Genomic DNA, 24,598 nt, shown 5'->3' with positions numbered 1-24,598 from the left:
TTTTTCAAACTATAGTAGCTGGGAGTGAGTGTATGGTGCATTGGAGCATATTATATATTTATAAAAGTATAAGTTTATAAATATATATAACAAATACATATATAAAGAAGATGTTCTTTATGGGGTGGAAGTAAGGTGTGATTTTTGCATTCACATCAGGAAATTTCAAAAACAGTCAAATATATCTAAAATACCAAATGATACCCCAACCAAACACGGGCCCCAAGATTCATTGCATGTGGAAAAATAAGTTAATAATAAAAGGGAGACATACATTTAAAATTTATAGTGAGTTATGAAGATTAATAAGAATCATGTAAAAGCCACAAAGGGCTATATTTTAATAGTGCTGTCAGAAAGTATAAGATTCATAAGCTTATTTGAGACACATCATGACTCTGTGAAGCGGTCATTACAAATTGTGGAACAAAGTGTTGACATGACTTATTAAGAAACCACATCTAAAATGCCCATGATGAAGAATATTTATTTTTATTAAAATATTTCATAGCACCACATTTCACAGCATTAATTAATACTTTTATTTTTTTGCAGAGAAACCATTTCACAATCACCCCTACACTTCATTCTTGAATTATGCAGCTGTGTAATAATGTGACCGAGTTCATTATGCTTGGTTTGGCACAGGATCCTGTTAGGAAGAAACTAGTGTTTGTCACTTTCTTGCTTTTCTATTTGGGGACACTTCTGGGTAACTTTCTGATTATTACTACCATCAAGACCAGCCGGGCACTTGGAACTCCAATGTACTTCTTCCTTTTCCATTTATCCTTATCTGATACCTGCTATTCTACTTCCGTAGCCCCTAGAATGATTGTGGATGCCCTTTTGAAGAAGACCACTATCTCTTTCAGTGAGTGCATAATCCAAGTCTTTTCATTTCATTTCTTTGGCTGCCTGGAGATCTTCATCCTAATCCTCATGGCCCTTGACCGCTATGTGGCTATCTGTAAGCCCCTGCACTACATGACCATCATGAGCCGACAGGTTTGTGGTGCACTGGTGATTGTGGCCTGGGTGGGATCCTGTGTGCATTCTTTAGCTCAGGTTTTTCTGGCCTTGAGTTTACCTTTCTGTGGTCCCAATGTGATTGATCACTATTTCTGTGACTTGCAGCCTTTGTTGAGACTTGCCTGTACAGACACCTACATGGTCAATCTGCTCTTGGTGTCCAACAGTGGGGCCATCTGTACAGTGAGTTTTGTCATGCTGATGTTCTCCTATGTTATCATCTTGCATTCTCTGAGAAACCACAGTGCTGAAGGGAGGAGAAAAGCCCTCTCCACCTGCGTTTCCCACATCATCGTGGTCATCTTGTTCTTTGGTCCTTGCATATTTATATACACACGCCCTGCAACCACTTTTTCCATAGATAAGATGATAGCTGTGTTTTATACACTTGGAACTCCTTTGCTCAACCCTCTGATTTATACACTGAGAAATACAGAAGTAAAAAATGCCATGAGGATGTTATGGAGCAAGAAGTTAATCTCAGATGACAAAAGATGAATGCATGTTTCAAATTTTTCTTCATTGTTTGTATTCATCTCACAGTCCATAGAGTGTATTATCTTCTTATTGTGGAGTTAATATAATCCTAACCTGTGGCATAAGAATTAGTTCCTTCTGGAAAATAGGGAATGTGAACTCATACACTGGTTAGTGTTCAGTCAATCTTATGTAGAAGAAGATACAGTACTAGGTACAAACAGCCATGTAAGACATGCTGCGTTGAATGTTCCACACGGTGTTCCTGCCCCTCTTGCCTGCTTAGTATCACTTCTGGTTTTGATCTAATGTTTTCCCTTTCCTTCTTTGTGTTGACTTCTGGTATCTCTATTTATAGTTACACATCTATATGTTTATGTTCACCACCTGGCAGGTTTTCTGTCTCGATGGTGCTTTTATTAGATATTGGTCTCATAATATCTGTTCATGAAACTTCAGTTTGGTTGTTTTCCCTGACTCAGGAGAAAGCACCAGATTCATATAACTGTATAATTTTCATTTTTAAGGGACAAGATATATAATCTAGGTAATCTCCCTTCTATATCTTGGGGTTATACTTCAAATTCTTATCATATGTCTACCTTGATCCTTCTAGAGCAGTGACAGAACACAGGGAGAACATTCACCTTTCTGAAGTAGTCATTTTATCTTAGGAAGGTTCTCACTGTTAAGGTTGTACTCATATTATTCTTTTTGTATACATTACTTTTTGCTCCTAAAATGATCCCTTTTAACTTTGGGGAAGTATTAAGTTTTCCTTTGAATCATACCAACTATAATAATTTGTTTATAATATTGGATTATTTTGATTGTATCATAGATTGCCAAAATTAAGTTAGATATATTTATGTGGGTTAAAAGTTAAGAGTACATGCAGTTGATGATAGAGAGTTTGAAAATAATAACTGATTAAACAAAGACTGTTATAATCTAGAGGAGGATTTTTAGGCTTTAAAATAGAAATAACTACATCACAGATATGAATTATTTTAGTGAGTTTTAATATAACCCAGAAAATAGAGTAATTTAAGAAAGACTGAGATATTTGAATGCAAATTGCATTTATGCAATGGAGATAAATATCACCTTTCGTCACCATCCATCAACACCATGGTCTATAATTACGTGTTCACTAGGAATCTTTCTGGTTTCAATTTGTTATTTTGCTTGTATTTTTATCCATAAAGCAATTCAATATGATAATTTTTGTTTATTTGGAACTTCTATTTCTAAATTACTAAATTATATTAAAATTACTAAATTTGTATTAATTTCATTGTACCAACAACTTTAAAATTGCTTTAGCTTGAGGAAAAGGTCATTTGATTCTCCATGTGAGAGTGGAAACCTGCAAATTCCGCCATGAACTCTAGTGACATATGTACATTGCTTCTTTTCAGATTCTGTGATTTTCATGGCTAATCCCTCTCAAGAAGTTTATCACTGATCACAACTGCTACACTTTGTTTCTGTTCTTGTAAGGTTTGCACCTTAGCAGATTCCAGTTGGCAGAGTTTTAATTGAAGTTGTCTTCTATTTTAAGATAAGGGGAATATGAAAAGAGGTGTACATTAGATATAACTTAGGTACCGCCCCAGTTACACTCTATGTAATATGTCTTCCAGACATTGTTTTAACATAGAGCTTCCATGTCACTTGTCACCACATATCCTGCAGAGATTATGCTTTAATTTTAGTCTAGGGTTTTATAATAAAGGTAATAGAACTGCAAAGATGACTGAATGTGCAACCTCACCAGGATGTTTTTGTTGAGGTGTGTGTATATGTATACACAGTGGAATATTACTGTGCGATATACAGATGAAATAATGCCATTTAATTTACACAAGATGGATGGAACTTGAGGGTATTATGCTAAGCAAAATAAGTCAGAGAAAGATAAATACTGTATGATTTCATTCACATGTGTAAGATAAACAAATATACACACAGATAAGGAGAACAGACTGGTAGTTACTAGAAGAGAAGGGAGTTAGGGGAGGGAAAAGAGAGCAAAAGGGCACATATGTATGGTGACTGTTGGAAACTAGCCTTTTTATGGTGAACATAATGCAGTCTATAGAGAAGTCAAAAATTGATGATGTATACCTGAAATTTTCATAATGTTAAAAGCTGACGTAACCTCACTAAGACAATTTTAGGAAACGAAACAGAACAAAATAGGTCTTGACAGAGGTAATCAAGTTAAAATGATGTCTTTATGGGGAGCCCATGTTATCCAACATGGTTGGTGTCCTTGTAAAAATGGAAAATTCGACACATACAGACACAGGGAGAATGCCAGATGAAGATGAGGGCAGAGATTGGTGTGATACATCTACATACCAAAGAATGTCAAAAATTGTCAGTAAATTACCAAAAGCTAGGAACAGATTATCCTCATAGCTCTCAGAAGTAATTAACCTTTCCACCTCCTTGATCTCAAAATTTCAGCCTCCAGAACTGTAAGACAATACATTTCTGCTGTTTAAGCCACCCAGTTTGCCGTACTTTGTTATAGCAGTGCTAGGAAGCTAGTACTGATATTCTGATTAAAACAACTAGATCTGACTCTTTAAGGCATATACAGAATGGTAGCTGTATTGGTTTTCTATTGCTGCTGTAAAAAATTAGCATCAACCTGGTGGCTTAACACAACACAGATTTATTATCTTATAGATCTGTAGGTCAGAAGCCCAACATGGTTCCCACAGGGCTAAAATCCAGATGTCAGCAGGGCTTTGTTCCTTTCTGGGACAAAAGGGGAGACACCACTTCCTTGGTTTGCCATCTTCCAGAGGCTGCACACATTCCTTGGCTTTCGGCCTCTCAACTCCATCTTCAGTGTAATCAATGTTGCATCTATTTGACTATTCTTTCATTGTCACATCTCCCTCTGACTCTCTTTTCTGCCCTCCTCTTCTGCTTTTAAGAACTCTTATGGTTCACTGGGCCCACCTGGATAATCCAGGATAATCTCCCCGTTTCAAGGTCAGTTTATTAAGAACATTAATTCAATCTGTAATCTTAATGCCATTTGCCATGTAAACATGTTTTCATAGGTTCCAAGGATTAGAATGTAGACATCTTTAGGGACTATTATTTGGCCTACCACAATAAAACTCAGTAAATCTAAGGCCAGAGAACCCAGAAGCTTACTGTTTTATGGGAGGGTCCAGAAGACACTCGCTTCACTAACACAATAAGCTTGTACTGGTAAGGGAAGTACAAATGTACTTGAGAAGCTTCATGGTTTTAATAGATGAAGATGCTTCCCTAGAACTTTGCTGTTTGGTATTTTTGGAAATGGTGGGATTCTAGAACAGCATTAAGTAGCAGTTAATAACTTCGATATTACAGTTAATAACTATAAAGTGGATGCAATTATCATAATGATGGCAAAACACGAGAGCAATAAGGTGCCTTTTCTTGTAGGGCTCTGTGACAATGACAAATACATCATGGTGTTGTTAGGGGCTATTCCTTAGTCCTAGTGCCCAAGAATCCTCTTACTACCTCCCATATCAAGTGCCCTTCTTTATCTCATCCATTATGTTCATGTTAGATCTTCATCTTCCATTAAGCCCTCCATCTCCCTTTCCCATTCCCTCAGTCCATTTAGACTCAAGGAAAAGAAAATTTGACTATAAACAGGCATAATCATATTCATACTTAGGCAGATATCGTTGAAGTCTTTTTGTTTTCTTTTTCTTTTGCATGAGCTGAAAGAGGGGAAAAAATAAGTTCAAGTTAACAATGATAGAAAAGAGAAGTAGAGAAATGGACATAAAACAAGTTTATTTTCTTATGTGACCTTCCCACATCAGTGTGGTATTCTAGAATTCTAATAGTCTCTGATCTACTCTTTTTATATCTTCATTTCTTTCATTTACTTGCCTTGCTGACAATTTATTGTCAGATAATATTTTAACTTACTGATAAATATAAATTTTTTTGGTTAAATCGCTTGACTTACTGTTTTAATTGTTTTTATACCCTTGGAACCATCCAACTGTGTCTTTTATGTATATAAGAAGTGTATCTAAGATCTGTTGTTGACATGTTATCATATTTTTACCAGCACATCATGTTTGATATACTTGAATTATTTGTGTGTGTGTGTGTGTACCTAGACTACAAAGGAAAAACAAATCTGTCTTCTTCTAGAAGCCCTCAGCTGTTTTAAAGAAAAATTTAACAGAATTTCTATCACTTTTAATGCACTATTCTTTGCTATGTTTAGGTATATTGATAATAAATCTGGAAGCTAAATTAAAACTAAACTAAACTTAGGTAATAAACTAAACTTCTAGATAATAAATCTAGAAGCTAAGTAGGTATTTTGACTGTTTTAGATTCCTATTGCCGCATAACAAATTACCACAAAATTAATAGCCTAAAACAACACCCATTTACTATCACCGTGCTTCTTGTCTGGAGTTTGAGTGAGCTGGTTTCTGTCATTGATAAGGCAAAAACCAGGATCTACTGGGCTGGAATCTTATCTGGAAATTCTGAGAATTGATCCCAGGCTCATTCATGTTGTTGGCAGAATTCAGTCCTTTCTGATTGTAGGACTGAGTCCCCAATCTCCTGGCTGGCTGTCAGCTGGGAGTCACTCTCAGCTCCTAGAACTCCCTGCATGTGGCCCTTCTGTCTTCAAGGCCATCAATGGTGCATTTAATTCTTATTCAAATCTCTCTAATTTACTCTTATGTTACTAGCCAGGAAAAATTCTTTGTTTTTAAAGAGCTATGGGAGTAGAGTCCGAACATATAACTCAAGGTCAACTAATTAATAACTGTAATTATATTTTGATATCCTTTTTGACATATAATTTAATATAGGTATGATACATTATCATATTTACACTCCTAAGGAATAGAGGAGGAAATCTTTAGGGGCATTTTGGAATTATATCTACCACAGTGATAACAGAGTTTTGAAAAATCATAGCTTAACTGGACAGCCACATGCAAAAGAATGAAAGTAGACCATTCCCTTATACCATGCACAAAAACCAACTCAAAATGGATTAAAGACTTGAATGTAAGACCTGAAACCATGAAACTTCTAGAAGAAAACATAAGCAGTAGGTTATTTGACATTGGTCTGACCAGCATATTTTCAATTCAAATGCCTCACCAGGCAAGGGAAACAAAAGAAAAAATGAACAAATGAGACTACATCAAACTAAAAAGCTTCTGCACAGCAAAGGAAACCATAAACAAAATGAAAAGACAACCTAAAAATTGGGAGAAGATATTTGCAAACCATATATCAGATAAGGGGTTAATATCCAAAATATACAAAGGACTAATACAGCTGAAAAACAAAAAAAACCCAACAATCCAATTAGAAAATAGGCAAAAAGAACAGAGATTTCTCCAAAGAAGAAATACAGATGGCCAACAAGCATATGAAAAGATGCTCAACATCATTAGTTATCAGGGAATGCAAATCAAAGCTACAGTGAGTGGTATCACCTCACTCCAGTCAGAATGGCTATAATTAACAAGACAGGAAACAACAAATGTAGGAGAGGGTGTGGAGAGAAGGGAACCCTTGTTCACTGCTGGTGGCACTACAAACTGGTGCAGCCGCAATGGAAAGCAGTATGGAGTATCCTCCGAAAATTAAGGATAGATCTACCATATGTTCCAGCTATCCCACTGCTGGGTATTTATCCAAAGAACTTGAAAACACAAAGGCATAAAGATACTTGCACCCCTATGTTCATTGCAGCATTATATACAATACCCAAGACATGGAAGCAACTTAGATGCCCATCAAGGGATGAATGGATAAAGAAGATGTGGTATCTATACACAATGGATTACTTCAGCCATAAGAAATGATGAAATCCGGCCATTTGTGACAACAAGGATAGACCTTGAGGGTATCATGCTGAGTGAAATAAGTCAGAGGGAGAAAGTCAAATTCCATATGGTCTCACTCATAGGTAGGAGATAAAAACAATGACAGACAAACATGTAGCACTGAAGATTGGATTGGCAGTTACCTTAGGGGAAGTAGGGAGGGGGAAGGGCATAAGGGGTGATTAGGTTCACATGTGAGGGGATGGACTACAATTAGTTTTCAGGTGGTGAACATAATGTCATCTAAACAGAATTCAAAATATATTATGAGGTACATCTGAAAATAAATAAACAAATAAAAAATAAATTAAAAATAAAGAAACACCATAGCTTTATCACAAGAATCAGAGAATGTATAACTCAGTATTTCTAAAATGAGGATAGTTCTACTCTATCTATTAAATATGCTGCCTTTGCATCCTCTACCAAAATATTATCAATGATTAAATAATGATTAAATATGACTTTCCCTTAGGCGAGGGGGATTTTGTAGGAAATATAAGTGACATTTTATAGCAGTTTAAACAATCAGTGAATCCGACTAAATATATGATGGTCTTCAAATATCTTCCACAATCAATAACGAATTGTCTACACACGTGAACATGTAAATCCCATGGATGAGGGCCTAAAGTGGGAACTGAAATTTTAGTTCCACATAGTTTTGCATCGTGAGCTATTGTCTTATTTTTCCCTTACATGTCATTTACTTCAGTCTGAAGATTGTGATCTGAATGCTTTGTCTTTTAAATATTTCAGAGTTCCCTTCACTAACTTTCCTGGAAATTGCATCAGAAAGCTTCTGAAAATAAGATTAATCTGCTACTACTACTAACAACAATATTAACTATAATAATAATGGATAATGCCTATTACTTATGTGTGATAAAATACATATTCTTATTGCATTTATAAATGAAGATTCTAGGGAGGTAAGTATCTTACCCAAAGGCACATAGCTGGTTATAGGCACATCAGGAATTCAAACTCAGACACTGGCTTCAACATCTGAGGTGATAAACATTAAATCACCCCGACAAGCTCTCTATGCTGCGTCTTTCAACCATACTCTTGCTACCATTCACATGACATATACACACAAACACACTCATACATTTTAACATAATCATTTCTCCTTGCAATGTTTCTGAAATCAAAAGCACAACAATTAAATAATTTAGGCAGTCAACAACAATTATAAGAGTAGTTCAATAAAAATTTTTAAAAATAAATCTTTTAAAGTATATGTTGCTTTACCATCATCAAATATAATCAAAATTATGAAAATTTTCTTAGTAATTTGTTTTGTTGTTGCTATTGAAATTCTACTATGAATGGACTGTATAATTTGGAGAAAAATGTATAACATGAATCCTGTGTAATTTAAAATTTAAACATGATTTTGAAATATTCAGCACAGTATTTTACTGTCTTATTTTAAATTGAAAATTCAGAAATATTTATTGAGCGTTGTACTATGTGTAAAGTGTAGCAGTGCTGTTCAAAGTCATTGTAGTGTTAGTAAGCATCTTAGCCAAGGTCAAATTCTAATATACTAGTCACTTGCTTCCTAGACTTGTCAATTTACCTCTTGTGCCTCTGTAGAAATATTAATAGTACCATATCGTTTGATCACTATGTGCGTTAAAATGAAAAATCCTTTTAAAGTCCTTACCATGATTACTATCACATTGTAAGGACTGTTTTCAATTATTGCTGTTTCTCTGGCCATGATTAAAAATTAAATTATTAGAGGGGCCAGCCCAGTGGTGTAGCGGTTAAGTTCGCGTTGTCTGCTTAAGTGGTCCAGGGTTGGCAGGTTCTGATCCTAGGTGCTGGACCTATGCACCACTTATCCAGCCATGCTGTGGGAGGCATCCCACATGTAAAGTAGACAAATGCAGGCCAGATGTTAGCTCAGGGACAATCTTCCTCAGCAAAAAAAGAGGATTGGTGGTGAATGTTAGCTCAGGGCTAATCTTCCTCAAAAAATAATAATAATAATTAGATAGAAGATGAGAAAGAGCAGAGCCTGATTTCATTGAGGTAATAGTCTATGGAGAAGATCAGAGAAGAATACCAATATGTAAAAATACAAACACAAAAATGGCCAAAAAATATTCAGACTGTCTATGAAAGGGGAATCAATGGTCTGGCAAAGATAGGTATTAGGAGTGTAATGGAATGACCTGGGGTGTGAAATTATGTTGGAGGAAAGACAATATAATGAGGATAAACTTTGTGGAAATGGAAACATTTAAGTTTCCCCTTTATAAGTTAAGAGAAATCTGGATACCTTCAATATTAGTAATTAATTAGCTTCGGTAATAGAAGCAGATGAAGACTCTTAATAAATATAATGAATGCAACAGGGTTTATTTTCTATATAGAAAGTAATAAGGCTACTTTTAAAATTTGTCTTTGACCATAAAACCTACTTTTGATATTTAACAACATATATTTGAAGCGATCTAAAATAATATATTTAAAAAGGCACAATTGAAAAGCCAAAGCAATAGCAAATTAAAATCAGCAGAGTTTAGTTTTACTTGCTTTGTCCAAGAATTACCATAGGGACTGACATTGGGATCGCAGCACCGAGGTACCTGCAGCGCCTTGAAATACTCCTGACTTTCAGTGCAGCTTCTCTAAGAGTCACCGACTCCTGAGTGTGAAGGGACTTTGTCTTTGCTGCTCACTATTGCATCAGAGGGAAAAGAGACAAGAGAGAAAGGCCAAATGAGTTTGACATTTTCCCTGCAGTTTTGTGATATAATTCTCATTCTCATTTTGAGTATGCATAAAGCTAGTTTTTAAGATGTACTTATTTTAAGTATATTTTAAAAGCTAGATACGAAGAATGAGACTTTTTTCATTGTGTTTTTCCCCCTAAAAGATTTCCGTATTATTTTTGTTTGCAATAGATTTGTTTTTCATTTGTTCTCATGAGTTCAAGAAGACAAAGATATCCTTTCAAATACTGATTGGAATTGGCTGATACTAAATATGTGAGTTGGTTTTTTGTTTCCTTTTTCTTTCTTTCTTTTTTTTTATTTTGCATGCCTGAGTCTATGTGAAGTCATCTCTGAATAGCTATAGAATCATCTATCCTTGTTTGCTTATTATTTAAGGGAATTATTTTTTCCATGAATATGTATTATAAAAATATATCTGCTTTGTAACTATTTCTTTTATAACCTTGAATGTTTTATAATTCATGTCACAAATTGGCATTATAAGTGTTTACAAAACAACTTCAGGAGGTTTGTTCTAATAGAAAACGGACAATGGGAATGCTCTCTTGAAATCCTGTTCCTAACATGGGACTGTTTGATGCTGAGACAGAAGGTTAAGGGAATATTTTGTACTCTACTTAGGATAGAAAAACATTGATAAAAAACCATGAAAGTCTGAAAAAGATAAAATAATTGAGTAAGACAAGTAGTAAGCAGAATGAAGACAGTCAGAAAATTATGGAATTGATAACATCATTTTGATTAATTACTTGATAAATCATTTGATTTAGAAAATTAGTTCTTTGCACCTGGAAGAATTCATGAAAACTATAATTCCTCATTGTCTTAAGAAGAAATAAGTACCCATAGAATTGAGGGACTTTTTCACAAATCACATAATTAGGGAGTGTCCTTATTAGGACCCAAACCTCTGCTTCTTGCCTCACTGTGTCATAGGTCTATAATACTTTGCATAACTCCCTGATATTTGAACTGGATAGGGTAGTATAGAAGGAAATTTCAGTGATCACAATTGGAGAACTTCAAATTACATAATTAATGACTATTTCTTTAAAAAAGGTAAATCAGACATGTATTATTAAAATTGAAAAAAAAACTGCAGAGAACTACAAAATAACCTAAGTAAAAGATTGGGGAAAATAATTATTTTCTTGAAAGATTTGATTCAATTATTCTTAGAGCGATGATCTTTTCTAGTGCACTATAGGCCTTCATAAATGAATTTTTGCCTTGATTTCAGTTCTCTCATCTGTGAAGTGGGAAATCCCATTACCTACCCCATGTCCTGGTAGTAGTCTGGGATTTTCAGCAGTGTTGTCAAAATATTTTATAACTTTGGAATTTGTTCAGTGATATGTTAAACTCACTGGAGAAAATCTATTCTCTGAACTCCTCTTGTCTTAGAAATGGTGAAACATTCATAGAATATCAATCCTTTTTCAATTAATAATTAATGAGTCAATATTTACCTAATTCTTACAATGTATTAGATGCACATATCTGTACCTAAATGTTTTATATGGATATTTTATTTTAATTCTCAGAAGAATCCTGTGTGGTAGGTACTACTATCATCACTGCTTTACACATTAAAAAAAAAAGGCTCAGTGTAAGTAACTTGATTAGATTAGGCAAGAGTTAACTAGTGGACCATATATTGGAGTCCACTTACTGAAACTCAAGCACTCTCACCCACCATTTATAGCTTGTCTCATTCAAAGATGCAGTTGACAATTTTATTCTATTTATTTATTTATTTATTTTGAGTAAGATTATCCCCAAGCTAACTTTTGCTGCTGATCCTCCCCTTTTTTACTGAGGAAGACTGGCCCTGAGCTAACATCTGTGCCCATCTTCCTCTACTTTATATGTGGGATGCCTACAACAGCATGGCTTAAAAAGTCTTTTGTGGGTCCGCACCTGAGCTCAGACATGGTGAACCCCAGGCTGTCGAAGCAGAATGTGCGAACTTTATTGCTGCATCACTACACCAGCCTCTGACAATTTTATTTTGAGAATTGGAGATTAGTCAGTCTCATTTCCTAAGAAACATTTTCTGTGAGACTACAGAAACCAAGATGACCATGAAAATCAGGGGTTGATTTTTTTCCCTGTTTTAAGGCAGGATGAACATTGTGTCCTGACTATCCCATTTGGATGCTGTCCAGTCTAGATTTTCTTAGTGAACTTGTTGCAGCAGAGATGAGGATTTTAGACCGAAGTTTTAACGATGACAGCGTTTCTATTGTGTCCACACATATCAGAGGCTGTTATCCCTTCATGTAGCAGACCAAGATTATTCAAACTTCGTTAAAAATCTATTGTTTCTTTCTATTCAAACTATAATAAGAGCCAGTATTAGTTTAGCAAAATTAGGAACCACGAAAAACAGTAAATTATATATGTGAGTCTTTAATAATAACAGCTATTAGATTTAGCAGATGATCTTGGAATTTCTTTAAATCCTATCAGAATTATAAAAGTGTAACTATTTTTAATGATGATATAAAAGCCAAATCCAGAGATAGGTGTAAAGAAAGCGTGCAGATATTGGTATAAATATAGATGCAGATATAGATGTTTTCTATTTCCTTATGTCAAATATCTCTTCCTGGAGGAGTGGGAGGTAAGAAAGGATGTGTCTAATTATATTTATATCTTTTATGACAATTGACAGCATATAATGCTTGGATAATAGCATCTATGTCTACATTTACTAAAGAAATAGAGGCACCATTGTGGTAAGTTATATGAGTTTACTGAATTGCAATAAAGGATTATGATTCATATTTTGTTTTAATTCCATTCATTATTATATTCTTCTCAAATCATATTACAAAATAATGTTTTAAAATTAACTTTGTTTACAGAATACTGAAATAATTGCTTTGATAGGGAAATCATAATATTGTATAACACTAAAATCCCCTCTGACCATTACCATTTTTGTTTGTAACAAGTAAATCTTTCCTTCCAAACCTTTTCATATTAAGTTATAAGCACAGAGTTTCTCACGAAAACTACATGATATTCTGTGGGTGTGATTTTTTTTAACACACTAGTTATCATATTGTGATTATCTTTGTACTTTTTTTATGTTTTCCACTAAAAAATATGTTAGCGATTTGTATCATGATAGATGTGCAAGATTTATCCAACATTTACATTTCTGCCTAGTTTTCCATAAGAAGAATGTACCACATACTATTTCCATTCTATTGGCAGGAATTTATATCATTTCCATTTTCCAAGTTTGAATGTCTGCTATGAATATGTTTTTGTATGCTTTCTGGTGTAGTTTTACTGGGTAGCTTACCAAAATGTTATATGAACAGGCTTTTAACTTTTATTTTTATGAAGTTGACAATTGAGAATAGTATCTTGTTTAATCTGATTCTGATGAGGTTGAGCATTTTTATATGTTGTTTGCTAGCTAGTACTTTCCTTTCTTTGTTTTGCCTAGTCAAATGTTTTGCTCTTTTAGAAATTTCACTTACTTATTTTTATAATATTGATTTATAGGATTTATGTTTACTCCAATTAGTTTTTAAAATATTTTGTTCATATGAAATTGTGCCATACAGCAATTTTAAATATATTGTTTCTTATAATTTTTTTTGTGCTTTGCTTAAAAAATTTTCCCTAACTTATAAATCCATTCTAATTACCTCTCAAATATATTTTCTAGCTTTGTTTGATACATTTATATTTTTCAATAATTCAGTATATAATTTTTTTATGCCTTATGAAGCGTTTTGTTGTTTTATTTTTTACCCGCAGAGGGAGATTCAAAGTCCTAACCTCAGTTACTGAAAAGTTCACAATTTCACATCAATTTGAAATTTCAACTTAAGTATAGAATAAATTTCAATATACTTACTTGTTTATTTATTGGCTATCTTCAAGTTCAGCAATCTTTCACTAACAAATCTTTAATTGTCATAGTTTTATAATATACTTCAATTCTAAAAAGTATGTTTATACTTTTTGTTCTTTCTTTTATAAAGTTAACTACTATAGACATTGTTTCTGAAATTTGGAAGCAGATTTTGAAGTTTTATAAAAAATTTTGTCAGAACTTTTGTTTTAATTATTGAATACATGGATTAATTTGGGAAGAATTTACATCTCTTCTATATTGATCCCCTGTGACCATTAAATGTGGTATTTCTCTTTAATTGCTTCAGTATTTTATTATCTTTTAACACAACTCTTTATTCAAGGAGATAATTCATTTTTAAGGACAAGTAACCCACAGTTAAAAGAATCTTTAACTTTTTATTTTAAAGAAATCATACCACAACTCAGAACCATTGAAGTTGGAGTTTCACTTGTGTGACAGCCACACTTCCGGAGATTTTGCAAGAAATCACACCACGGGGTATTAACTTGGCATTCACAGATGGATTTCAAAGCAAAAGTCAATACTTTTCCTTAAAATCTTATTGGAAATCACTTTGTATGTCCAATGTGCATTTTTCTAAAGTAATGTAAAGGGAACTCAGAGTAAACAGCAATGTTCAATTGCTGTTATAACTCTCCACAGGCTGGCAATTCTTTGTCAATATGTAGGGTTCATCTTTGTATAAAACTCAGCCTTGAGTTTAGAAGTTTTGTGATAACGTTTTAGATCAGGTTGCAGAAAGGAAGTAAGAGATGTAGTGTACTTTCCACCAAAGTAATAATCCCTTTTTAACTAAAATATTCCCGGACTTGACCCCAGGTGAGTTTAATAAGCCTGACAAAGAAAGCAAGTGGTTGGAGGGCTGGTCTAGTGGTGTGGTGGTTGAGTTCACACTCCACTTGGGCAGCCTGGGATTCCCAGTTTCGGATCCCACGTGTGGACCTAGCACTGCTCATCAAGCCCTGCTGCAGTGGCATCCTGCATAAAATAGAGAAAGATTGGCAGAGATGTTAGATCAGGGCCAATCTTACTCACACACACAAAACAAGCAAGTTAAGAGGTTCAATTTAAAGAGATACAAGGTGGCAAAACAGATTAAATGAAGAAGACTCTCTGGATGCAATTTGCCCCTCCAAGGATGTTGTCATAAAAGGAAGTACAGAAAGTGTGACCAAAGGATAAAAATGATAAGGACTCCTGAGCTATACTGGGAAGTGAACTGAGAAATAGGGTCAATTTCAGGAAGCTGTAAATGTACTAGAAGCCCATGCAGTGGAGCAAAACTTGTCATCTGCTTGTTGTTCTTTCTCTCCCTCCCTTTTTTTTAATGTTCATGAAAATGTTCTAAAGGCACTTTCTGAAATTAAAATTATGAGCTCATTGAAGTCTAGTGACATCACTGAACTTTCAAGATTCAGCACAGATTAAATCACTGGGAAGTATTGAGAATTATAATGACATTTCACCCTTTGAAGCATAGATAACCTCAGTGCTGTTTTACACATACTGGAGATTCAGAAATCACTCCTAAAGTATAATGCTGAAATTACATCTCAAAATTGACCTGGAAAAGAGCATTTGATCTTTTATGTATTCATCTTGTGGTTCATGGCAAGTGAGAGACTTTGGAACTCAGCATAATTGTAATTAACTGATGATGTGTGCTATTATTGTTACTGTATGTCTGCTCTACTGAACTTCACGCCACTTGTGGGTAGAGATTATATGTATTTTGTACACTGCTGTACCTTTAGCCAATTATGGTGATTGTATTATAATAAACCTTCAATACATATTTATTGAATAAATGAATGACTTTTAAAATAAATCAATAATTTCAAATAGTTGAGTGTTTCAGGTATATTAACTTCCCCCTCTACAGGATCAAACCCACAGAAGCAATGGGACATCAAAACATCACAGAATTTATCCTTCTAGGACTTTTCAGTGATGAGGATGTGAAAGTTGCCTGCTTTGTCATGTTTTCTTTTTGTTATGTTGCAATTCTTTCAGGAAACCTGCTCATTCTCCTCAGGTGGAGCCGCCTCAGTGAGCAGCCTATGTACTTTTTCCTCAGCTACTTGTCCCTCATGGATGTCTGCTTCACCTCCACGGTGGCCCCCAAACTGATCACAGACTTACTGGCCCAGAGGAAGACCATCTCCTACAACGACTGCATGTCCCAGATGTTTTACGCCCACTTCTTTGGTGCCACTGAGATCTTCATCTTGGTGGCCATGGCCTATGACCGCTATGCAGCCATTTGCAGACCCCTTCACTATATGGTCATCATGAGCAGACAAGTGTGCTATGTCCTTGTGATGGCCTCTATTATTGGAGCATTTATCCATTCAATCCTGCATGTATTGATTATTATTGAACTTCCGTTCTGTGGCCCCAATCAGATAGACCACTATTTCTGTGACGTATTCCCCTTGCTAAAGCTGGCCTGCATGGACACCAGTTTGTTGGTCATTGCGATCATTACCACAACAGGGGTGATGTCCATTTTGACTTTTGTTGCTTTGCTAATTTCTTACATCATCATCCTGTCCACTGTGAGAACCCATTCCTCTGAGGGCCGCCACAAAGCCCTCTCAACCTGTGGCTCACACATCACTGTCGTGTTCATGTTCTTCTTGCCCCTCATCTTAACCTATGTCCCAACAGCTGATTCTGTCAGTAACGACAAGGTTTTTACCCTATTTTACACCATGATCGCCCCCATGTTCAACCCTCTTATCTACACACTGAGAAACACAGACATGAAGAATGCCATGAGGAAAGTGTGGTGCCGAGAGAAACCATTTGAAGGGAAATGAAGCCTCTGGTGTTCAAGCCCTTAGGCAAATCCTGTTCTATCTACAGAATCATTAATGTCACCAAATACAGCAGGTACAGAGGAGTGGTGTGTAGTCACCAAAAGTTGCAATGCCATTCTTGGATCAGCCATCTCAATAATGTCATGTAGCACGCCACCCCAAAACTTGTGGCTTATACGACAAACATTTAATTCTCACTTATGTGTCTTTGGGTAAGCTTGGGTTCAGCTGATCTAGGTTGAGCTTGAAGGGGGTTAAGTGCAGACGTCAAAGTAGATTCAAATATATTTCATGTAGTTCTTATCTTTTTCATGCATAAAATAGAAGATTTATCTTACCCTTTGCTGAAATTATAATTTTATGCTCTGTACATTAATGTTTCACTGTACCATTAACTGTTATGGAAGTTCAGCATTGTATGTCTCTCTATACTATGTGGCAGACTTAATTTGTAGATTTTTCATACTAAAGAATATACAATAAATACTGTTTTGAAGATTTGAATAAAATGATGACGTTGAATTATACCTCAAAACAAAACAAAACTGGTCACCATGCAAGAAGTGGACACATCAGAACACTGTCAAAATGAGGCATTCCTACTCAGTCACTATAAAAAGCAGTGTAATTCTAGAGGCTCTGACATGTGATAAATGTTTTAATCTCATGAATATTTTAAATGAAAAAGAGATATGCTGCAAAACATAAAAGCTATCCTTACATATTCAATTCAGCAGAGCATGGAAACATGTTTAAATAATTTATGCTGCTCCAGGGACAGAAGTATAATCACTGGTTAGAAGAAACAAGGAGACAAATTTATTGTTTTTCACTATAAAATAAACTAATTTATTCATCTGGAAAATGAGAAAGGTTGCCATTTATTTTTGTCAGTGAAGGCTTTAATCCAAGTCATACCTGCCTTCGTATAACACCAAGGTTATAAAACTATAAAGCTGGTAGACAATGTTGTCATCATACATCCATGAAACAAAATGGTGTTGTTGACCAGACTCATCCTTATTGAAACTGGAGAGAGTCTGAGTTCTCGTGATTCTTGGCCATTTATTTCCAAGGAGCCAAGAGGAGACTCTATAAGCTCCTCTGATAGGGATTGACTCTGAGGAAATTTGTGAACAGGAATATGTTTATAAAGTCACTGGTAGAAACTTGAATATTATTTTATATGTTCCACTTCTTGATCTTTGATAGTAATAAATATGTTAGCTTTTATCTTCTTGGGGACTTCATATTTTCAATATCACTAATATCTAGTGATAGTCCAGATTTTAGTGCAAAGATATGAAAGAAAGAGAATTGTGGAGAAAAGTTACCAATTGGATAACAGTTTTCTAAATTCTGTTCAAGTTTAGCTCCCTTTGTGTTTGTTAGCAGAATCCATGGGGCTATATATATCCAAGGGAGGGCTCTTTGGATTTCATTGACTCATAGACCTCTTGTACTCTAAGAACATCAAGTATCACCAATCCCAGTGTTTCCAAATCTAAGTTCCCAGATGTACCACTGACTGTATAAAAATTACCAGAGAAGCTTTAAAAATGCACATTTTGTATACCATTTAACCCTGGCCTACTGGATCAGAAACTCTTAGAATAGATACTATCATCTGTCCAAAAATCTCTCAAGATGCTTCCAATGATCAGAAAAGTTTGAGAAGCACTGACGTAGGCATTATTTTAAAATTGAGCAAATGGGGGTGCATAGACATCCAGTGAGGATATGTCCAAGCTGGGACAATAAACATGGATTTGTGTGGTCCAGGGCAAGGATTTCTTAATTATGACTCCTAATTCAGATGTGTTTCTGCCTTTTTATCTTTCTTATCTTTAATTCTGTGAATGCATCAATGTCAGAGATCTTCTTTTTAAAACACTATGTACAGTCCTTCACATACATACACACATAGAGACACTTGCACAGATACACACTCTGCAGCCATAAACATAACCACGTGTAGGTAGTAACGGGAATAATCAGATTTAAGGAAATGGCAATAAAACAATGACAAAATGATAATCAGGGATGTATTCATTTGCTATAGAAAAATAAAGCTCAGTTTTCACAAAGTAAATGAGGGATGTGTCACCAGGACAAATGTTGTTCATATAGGAAAGTCATGATTTTTGTCCAGAATGAGTCTCTCTGGAGTCCAGAGTTGGAAATTGGGATGCCAGTAAAGGAAGCCGTGATACATGGCTCACCATATTCAGTGAAGCTGCTTGGTTCAAACATTGGAGGAAATATGGTTTCCCAATCATGAATCTCAGCAAATTGTATTTACCCTGTTGATTGAGTGACAGTCGCCTATTCATCACAGGTCACTTTGTCTTCAGATTTATTAGTTGTTCCTGTTAGTCATTTTAAATGTTAGGGACCACTGGATGCAGATGGCAAGTAAAGACTAGAGTCAGTTACAGAAGCATATTAATGAGATGTTACAATTAAAATGGGGATTTTAGAGTCTCTTCTTTTTTTTTTCAATTTCCTTATTGTTTGCATAAAGAAATGAGTTCTAGAGAAAGGAAAAAGTTTTTCCCAAGACCAGAGGTTGAGAACAGGTCTTTTGTTTTTTTAAGCTTGTGTTTTCTCTCTTTCACATTCTGCACACACCTCCCTTCCCATTCCAACCTTACTAGGTTTAATTTTCACTGAGCTTTGGAGGGCTTGCATCAGAATGCTGTAGCTCAGATGTCTGTTAATTTTCATACAATATACACATATTGAGTATTTAGTATGTACTAACTGCAGTTCTGAACATAGAAAACAGCCATAAGTCCTCCATAGTAGACTCTCATTCTTTAAGGAAAATGATGAAAAAGGCAAACATGGGGAGAAGAAATTAGTGGTGCTGAGTATAATCATGCTGTGCTTCTGAGTTGAATAAGATTTTTATGGCCTAGCTATTTCAGAGAATTATCTGATTGTGAAATATTAGAACAAATATAATAATAAATAACAACTTCTATGTGTAGAGTGTGTTATTGTCTCATTTTTTCTGCAAAAAAATAACCTGTGAGGTTTTTATTGTCTTCATTGTACAGTTGAGAAAATTTAAGATCATCCAGCTTAAATTGATATTTCCAACTCTTTAACATTAGCCTTCTAGAAAACCTTCCTGACCCACAGTTTCCTCACTGCATTCTTTACTTCCGCATTTCTCAGTGTATAAATCAGGGGATTTAACATGGGGCTGATAATGGTGTAAAATGCAGTCACTAACTTCTCCTCTGAAAAGATAGTATCGGGAAATGTATATGAAAGTACAGGGAACAAAAAAGATGATGCCCACAGCAATGTGGGAGCCAAAGGTGGAGATAGCTTTGCACTTGCTTTCTGCTGACTGCTGTCTCAGGGACAACACACTGATGGTATAAGAGGTTAGCAAGATAACAAAACTCTCCAGAGTAATGATACCTACTGTTGGTTTTCACAACACCACTAACAAAATATTTGTCTGTGCAGGCAGGTTTCAGCACAGAGTGGACATCACAAAAGTAGTGATAAATCTCATTGGGTTCACAAAAGTGTAGTCAGACTACCAGAGCCACTTGGATAAGGGTGTGTAAGAACCCAACTACCTAGTTCCCTGGCAAAATTTTATTGCCTCTTTCCTGGTTCATGAGGGTTATATAGTACAGGGGTTTACAAATAGCTACATAACAGTCATAGGCCATTACAGTAAGGATGAAGATCTCACTGCAACCAAATAAATGCCCCCCAACATGCACCCCACATAGGAGGTAGTTTTTCTCTTGGATAATAGGCCAAGAAGCATCTTAGGAGCTGTGACCAAAGAGTAACAAATGTTCATAAAAGACAAGGAATTGAGAAAGAAATATATAGGAGACTCGAAAAGATTGCCCTCATAAACTGGCAGCATGATAAGGAGGTTTCCAAGAAGAATGACTGTGTAGAAGAAAGAAAATACCACAAAACAAACTTCTTCAACATCTAGGTTCTTAGAAAGACCCTAGAAAATGAATTCAGTTGCATTGTTAACTTTTTTTCCTGGAATTAGTCTAGGAGGTCAAGATCCCAAGAGAAAATTAAATTATCTGAAAGAAAAACATAACAAGGACTAACAACATTTACTTCTAACTCAAAACAAATGGAAAATCACTGTTGTTGAAAATGGAAAAAAAGCTACTTACTGCTTCTTAGCATGCATATTTAAACAAATTGAAATACACATTCTGATAATCTTACTTCCATATGATGGCCCATTCATCTACTCTAGAAGAGGAATCAAAGTCCAGTGAGATAAAGTTAATCCCCTAGTCACACATCTAACCAAGAGTCTCACCTGCCTTATCTTTTATTAAGGTTTTTGCATCTGTTTGTTTCTAAAAATTTACTTAGTTCTTCTTCTGTGTAAGGCACTCAACCTAATTTTGAAACAACTTCTGTGTCTGGTGATATGGTAACATTTATGTATCTGGAAAGATTTGTCTAAACTTTGACTCAGAAAGGTAAACGTATTTTTGCATTTTTAATTCTGAATACTGCCATGAGTGTTCAAGTAGTTGAAACTACGTGACCTCTGCAAGTTCTTATCATGAAACTCAGATCTTTTTGTACAGGAATTTATGGTCCCCTATCTGATATGAAGCTCTTATAGTCAAAAGGTGTGTGGTGTAGTAGAAAGAGGACAAGATACAAACCTAATTCTGAGATAACGGTGCTATAACTCTAGATGAATAATTTATCTTCATGGGGTTTCTGTCATCCCATTTGTGAAATGAGACCGTTTCAATTTCACTATCATCTATCATATTAACGATTATTTCTACCACGAATTAAATCAATTCTGTCAGCACAGAATAGCCATAAAATTCTGATAAGAACTCAGAAAAAGATAAGACAAAGCATTAACATAAACCTCTGGAGACAAAGAAAGCTCTGTTTGATTTGAAAGGAGGGGAGGGGAAGCCTCTGGTAATTTCTCCATCTTCCAACTCAGTGATTGAGGATTCTTCAAGAGTTGCTTTGCCTTGGTATTTTAAAGATTTGTCTAAGTGAGAAAAAGAGAAAAAATCTGCCTTTAATTTCACCATTGCTTCATGCATCCTTTTAATCTTTCAAGTTTCACGCTAGTCGATATTAGTTACCCGACTTAGGATGAATTAAGTATTTCGTTATTTGCTAAATTTAAAACTCAATCAATTCTTTCATTTAACACCATAAAACTAATCCAAAGAATTCAGTAAACAGAAATAATTGTAACAGAAGTGGGAAGGGAAGAAAGTGAAAAGGGTAATAGGGCATATGTCTATGGTGACAGATAGTAATTGGTCTTTGGATAGTGAGCATGATGTAGTCTACACAGAAATTGAAATAAAATGATATATACCTGAAACTTATATAATGTTATGAACCAATGTTACCTCAATAAAAATAAATAAGTTGAACAAAAAAGAAGTAATCATTCTGTGATTGTTCATTGGATTAATGTGCTTCTATATATATTAGATATTAAATATTTAATATAACATATGATAAAATATCTCATTCAGGAGTATTTCTCTCTTGAATTTTAATTATTCTACTCTTGAAAATTCTACATGATTTGAAAATAGTGGCTTCAATAGTGCTATTGAGGTTCACTGCTTTTCTTTTTAATTGAATCTGCTGATTTCTGGACAACTTGATGGGTAGTTCATTTTCAGCCTATGTCTGAGATGAATCATAGTGCAGGCTTTCATTCCTTTACTTTTCGATTGTAGACCATTAAAGTTGACTCTTGACCACTAATATTCTTTCATATTTTTTCCTATTCCTACTCTTTCCTTTCCCTTCATTCTTGCTTTACTTTTTTTTTTTTTTTTTTACCATTTCTACCCTCATCTAACCTCCTTCTTCCTTTTTCTTACAATGTCCAAAAAGTCAAACATACTCTTAGTTGTTCGTACTCTTAGAGGGAACTTATGCACTGCCCACTACTTGGTAGTAAGCACAGCTGATTTCTTGATCCACTGCACCTTTTAAGAGAGGCTATATGTTCCTTTTTCAAACCATCTGTAAATAGCTGGAGAGGAGAAAAATGTACCCATTGTCTCCCCTTTCCTACTGCCCAAAGATCTCCCCACAGTGGACCATTCTCCCTGCAATTTCTGTCCATGTCACTGGACCCTTCCTGCCGTTGTAAGAGAAGGCAGAGTTCAAACTAGCATCGGGGTCACTCTTAGCAGGAGGCTAGCTTGATGGGAAAGCCATTGGGCATATTTAGGCTCAAATCATGTTGCACAGTATCTACCAGTTCAGCAACAACAAGGAATCTCTGAAGTAGGATTTCAGAAGTGCCCACGTGGGTGTGAGCCAAGGTCCTATCAAGTCAAGCCCATTAGTAACTTAAAGATGGATAATAATTTCCATAGGCCTCTTCATCTATGGTCATGGTGAAGCCAGGCCATTGAGAGAGTGTCTCAGGCTACAAGCAAGGCAAGTACAGGAATCTGGGTTATCCTTCCAACAAATGAAGTCCAGTACAGTTGACCCGTGTGCCACTTATACCTGCTTGTATTTTCTAATGATATTGGGGTCTTGTTGGAGAGTGAATTACAATTACCTTTTTCCATGAAAAGAGATGAAATCGGAGGTACAACTCAACTTCTTCAAGGAGGTGACCATTTCTAGTTTCCTCAGAAGACTTAACGTGGGTTAAAAAAATCAAGCTCAGTTCCCTACTACTGCAGCTGCTTTTAGGGTTATAACTGATGCTTATCAACTTACTTCTCCAACCATCCGGGCTTCTTCTCCCTCACATTCAGGTGTTATCTCTCAGTTGCTTAACAGCTCAGGTGACACTTTCACCCAGAATAGATTTGATTATTTCCTGCGTTGCCCTTGTCAGTGAATCCTACTGAAAACTAGCAGTCTCCCTAGTCACCTTATACGTGATTTGGAGTAGCACCACCCCCGATACAGTATGTGTTTTCTCCAAAATTTAAAAGCCCATTAAGTAGTATGTCTTTTTCCTAATGATAGAAGATAGAATAGAAAACTCCTTCTTTATTGAGAGAATCTCTGCATCCCCAAGACCACTGGATTCCTAAGAACTCTACCCATGTTACAATCCCATGAAATTTCACAGCATTTATTTTCCACGTCCTGCTTCTGTGCACTTAGTAGGTTTATAAGTTACCAATTGCAATGTACTGGCAAACAATGCTAAGGCAAAAAGAGTGGCTTAAAATCACAAAACCAGGACATAAAGGCTTACAGTAAAAATAGTTTATTTGATTATGATTCGGCAATTTAGGTTGGATTCAGCTGGGTAGTTTTTCCACTGGTCTTACCTGGAAACACTCCCATAGTTTGACTGGAGTAGATGTTCCAATGTGGATTCATTTATACATCCAGAAATTGGCTCAGGTGCCTCAGTTCTCTTTGATTCTCCAGTGGCATAGATTGGGCTCTATCACACCAAGTTGGTTCAGGGCAGTGTTTGTTTCATGAAAGCTAGATCTTCAAGGCCTCTCAAGCCACAATGCAGGAATTGTATATTACTTTTCACCACATTCTACTGATGTGGTTAAAAGGTTACATATGTCATGTGTCACAAGCTTAGCCCAGATAAAAGTATAGAGAGATAGATTCCACTTTTTGATGGAAGAATTTGCAAAGTAGTTGTGACCATTGTGTACACTGGATTGTACAGGATACTTTCTAATTCTTCTCAACAGTCTG

General features: G+C 35.4%; 2 protein-coding genes and 1 pseudogene across 2 annotated transcripts; 2 read left to right on the top strand and 1 right to left on the bottom strand.

The window, feature by feature from the left end:
• Positions 1 to 597: 597 nt before the first annotated feature.
• On the top strand, positions 598 to 1,530 carry LOC106825941 (olfactory receptor 4C16-like). Its single transcript, XM_014832968.3, has one exon. The coding sequence runs from the start codon at positions 598 to 600 to the stop codon at positions 1,528 to 1,530; it is 933 nt and encodes a 310-aa protein (XP_014688454.1).
• Positions 1,531 to 15,970: 14,440 nt separating this feature from the next.
• On the top strand, positions 15,971 to 16,891 carry LOC139040502 (olfactory receptor 4P4-like). The gene has a single exon (XM_070487275.1). It carries the CDS (start codon positions 15,971 to 15,973, stop codon positions 16,889 to 16,891), a length of 921 nt encoding a protein of 306 aa, XP_070343376.1.
• Positions 16,892 to 19,978: 3,087 nt separating this feature from the next.
• Positions 19,979 to 23,539, bottom strand: LOC139040501 (olfactory receptor 4S2-like; annotated as a pseudogene).
• Positions 23,540 to 24,598: the final 1,059 nt, after the last annotated feature.

The sequence above is a fragment of the Equus asinus genome, chromosome 17 (assembly GCF_041296235.1).
Source record: "Equus asinus isolate D_3611 breed Donkey chromosome 17, EquAss-T2T_v2, whole genome shotgun sequence".
Classification (NCBI taxonomy): Eukaryota; Metazoa; Chordata; class Mammalia; order Perissodactyla; family Equidae; genus Equus; species Equus asinus.
The sequence above is the reverse complement of the archived record's forward strand: the minus strand, read 5'-3'. Positions and strand labels throughout refer to the sequence as shown.

Excerpts from the sequence above, each read along its gene's own strand:
- LOC139040502 (XM_070487275.1), top strand. The coding sequence starts at position 15,971 with ATGGGACATCAAAACATCACAGAATTTATCCTTCTAGGACTTTTCAGT.
- LOC106825941 (XM_014832968.3), top strand. The coding sequence starts at position 598 with ATGCAGCTGTGTAATAATGTGACCGAGTTCATTATGCTTGGTTTGGCA.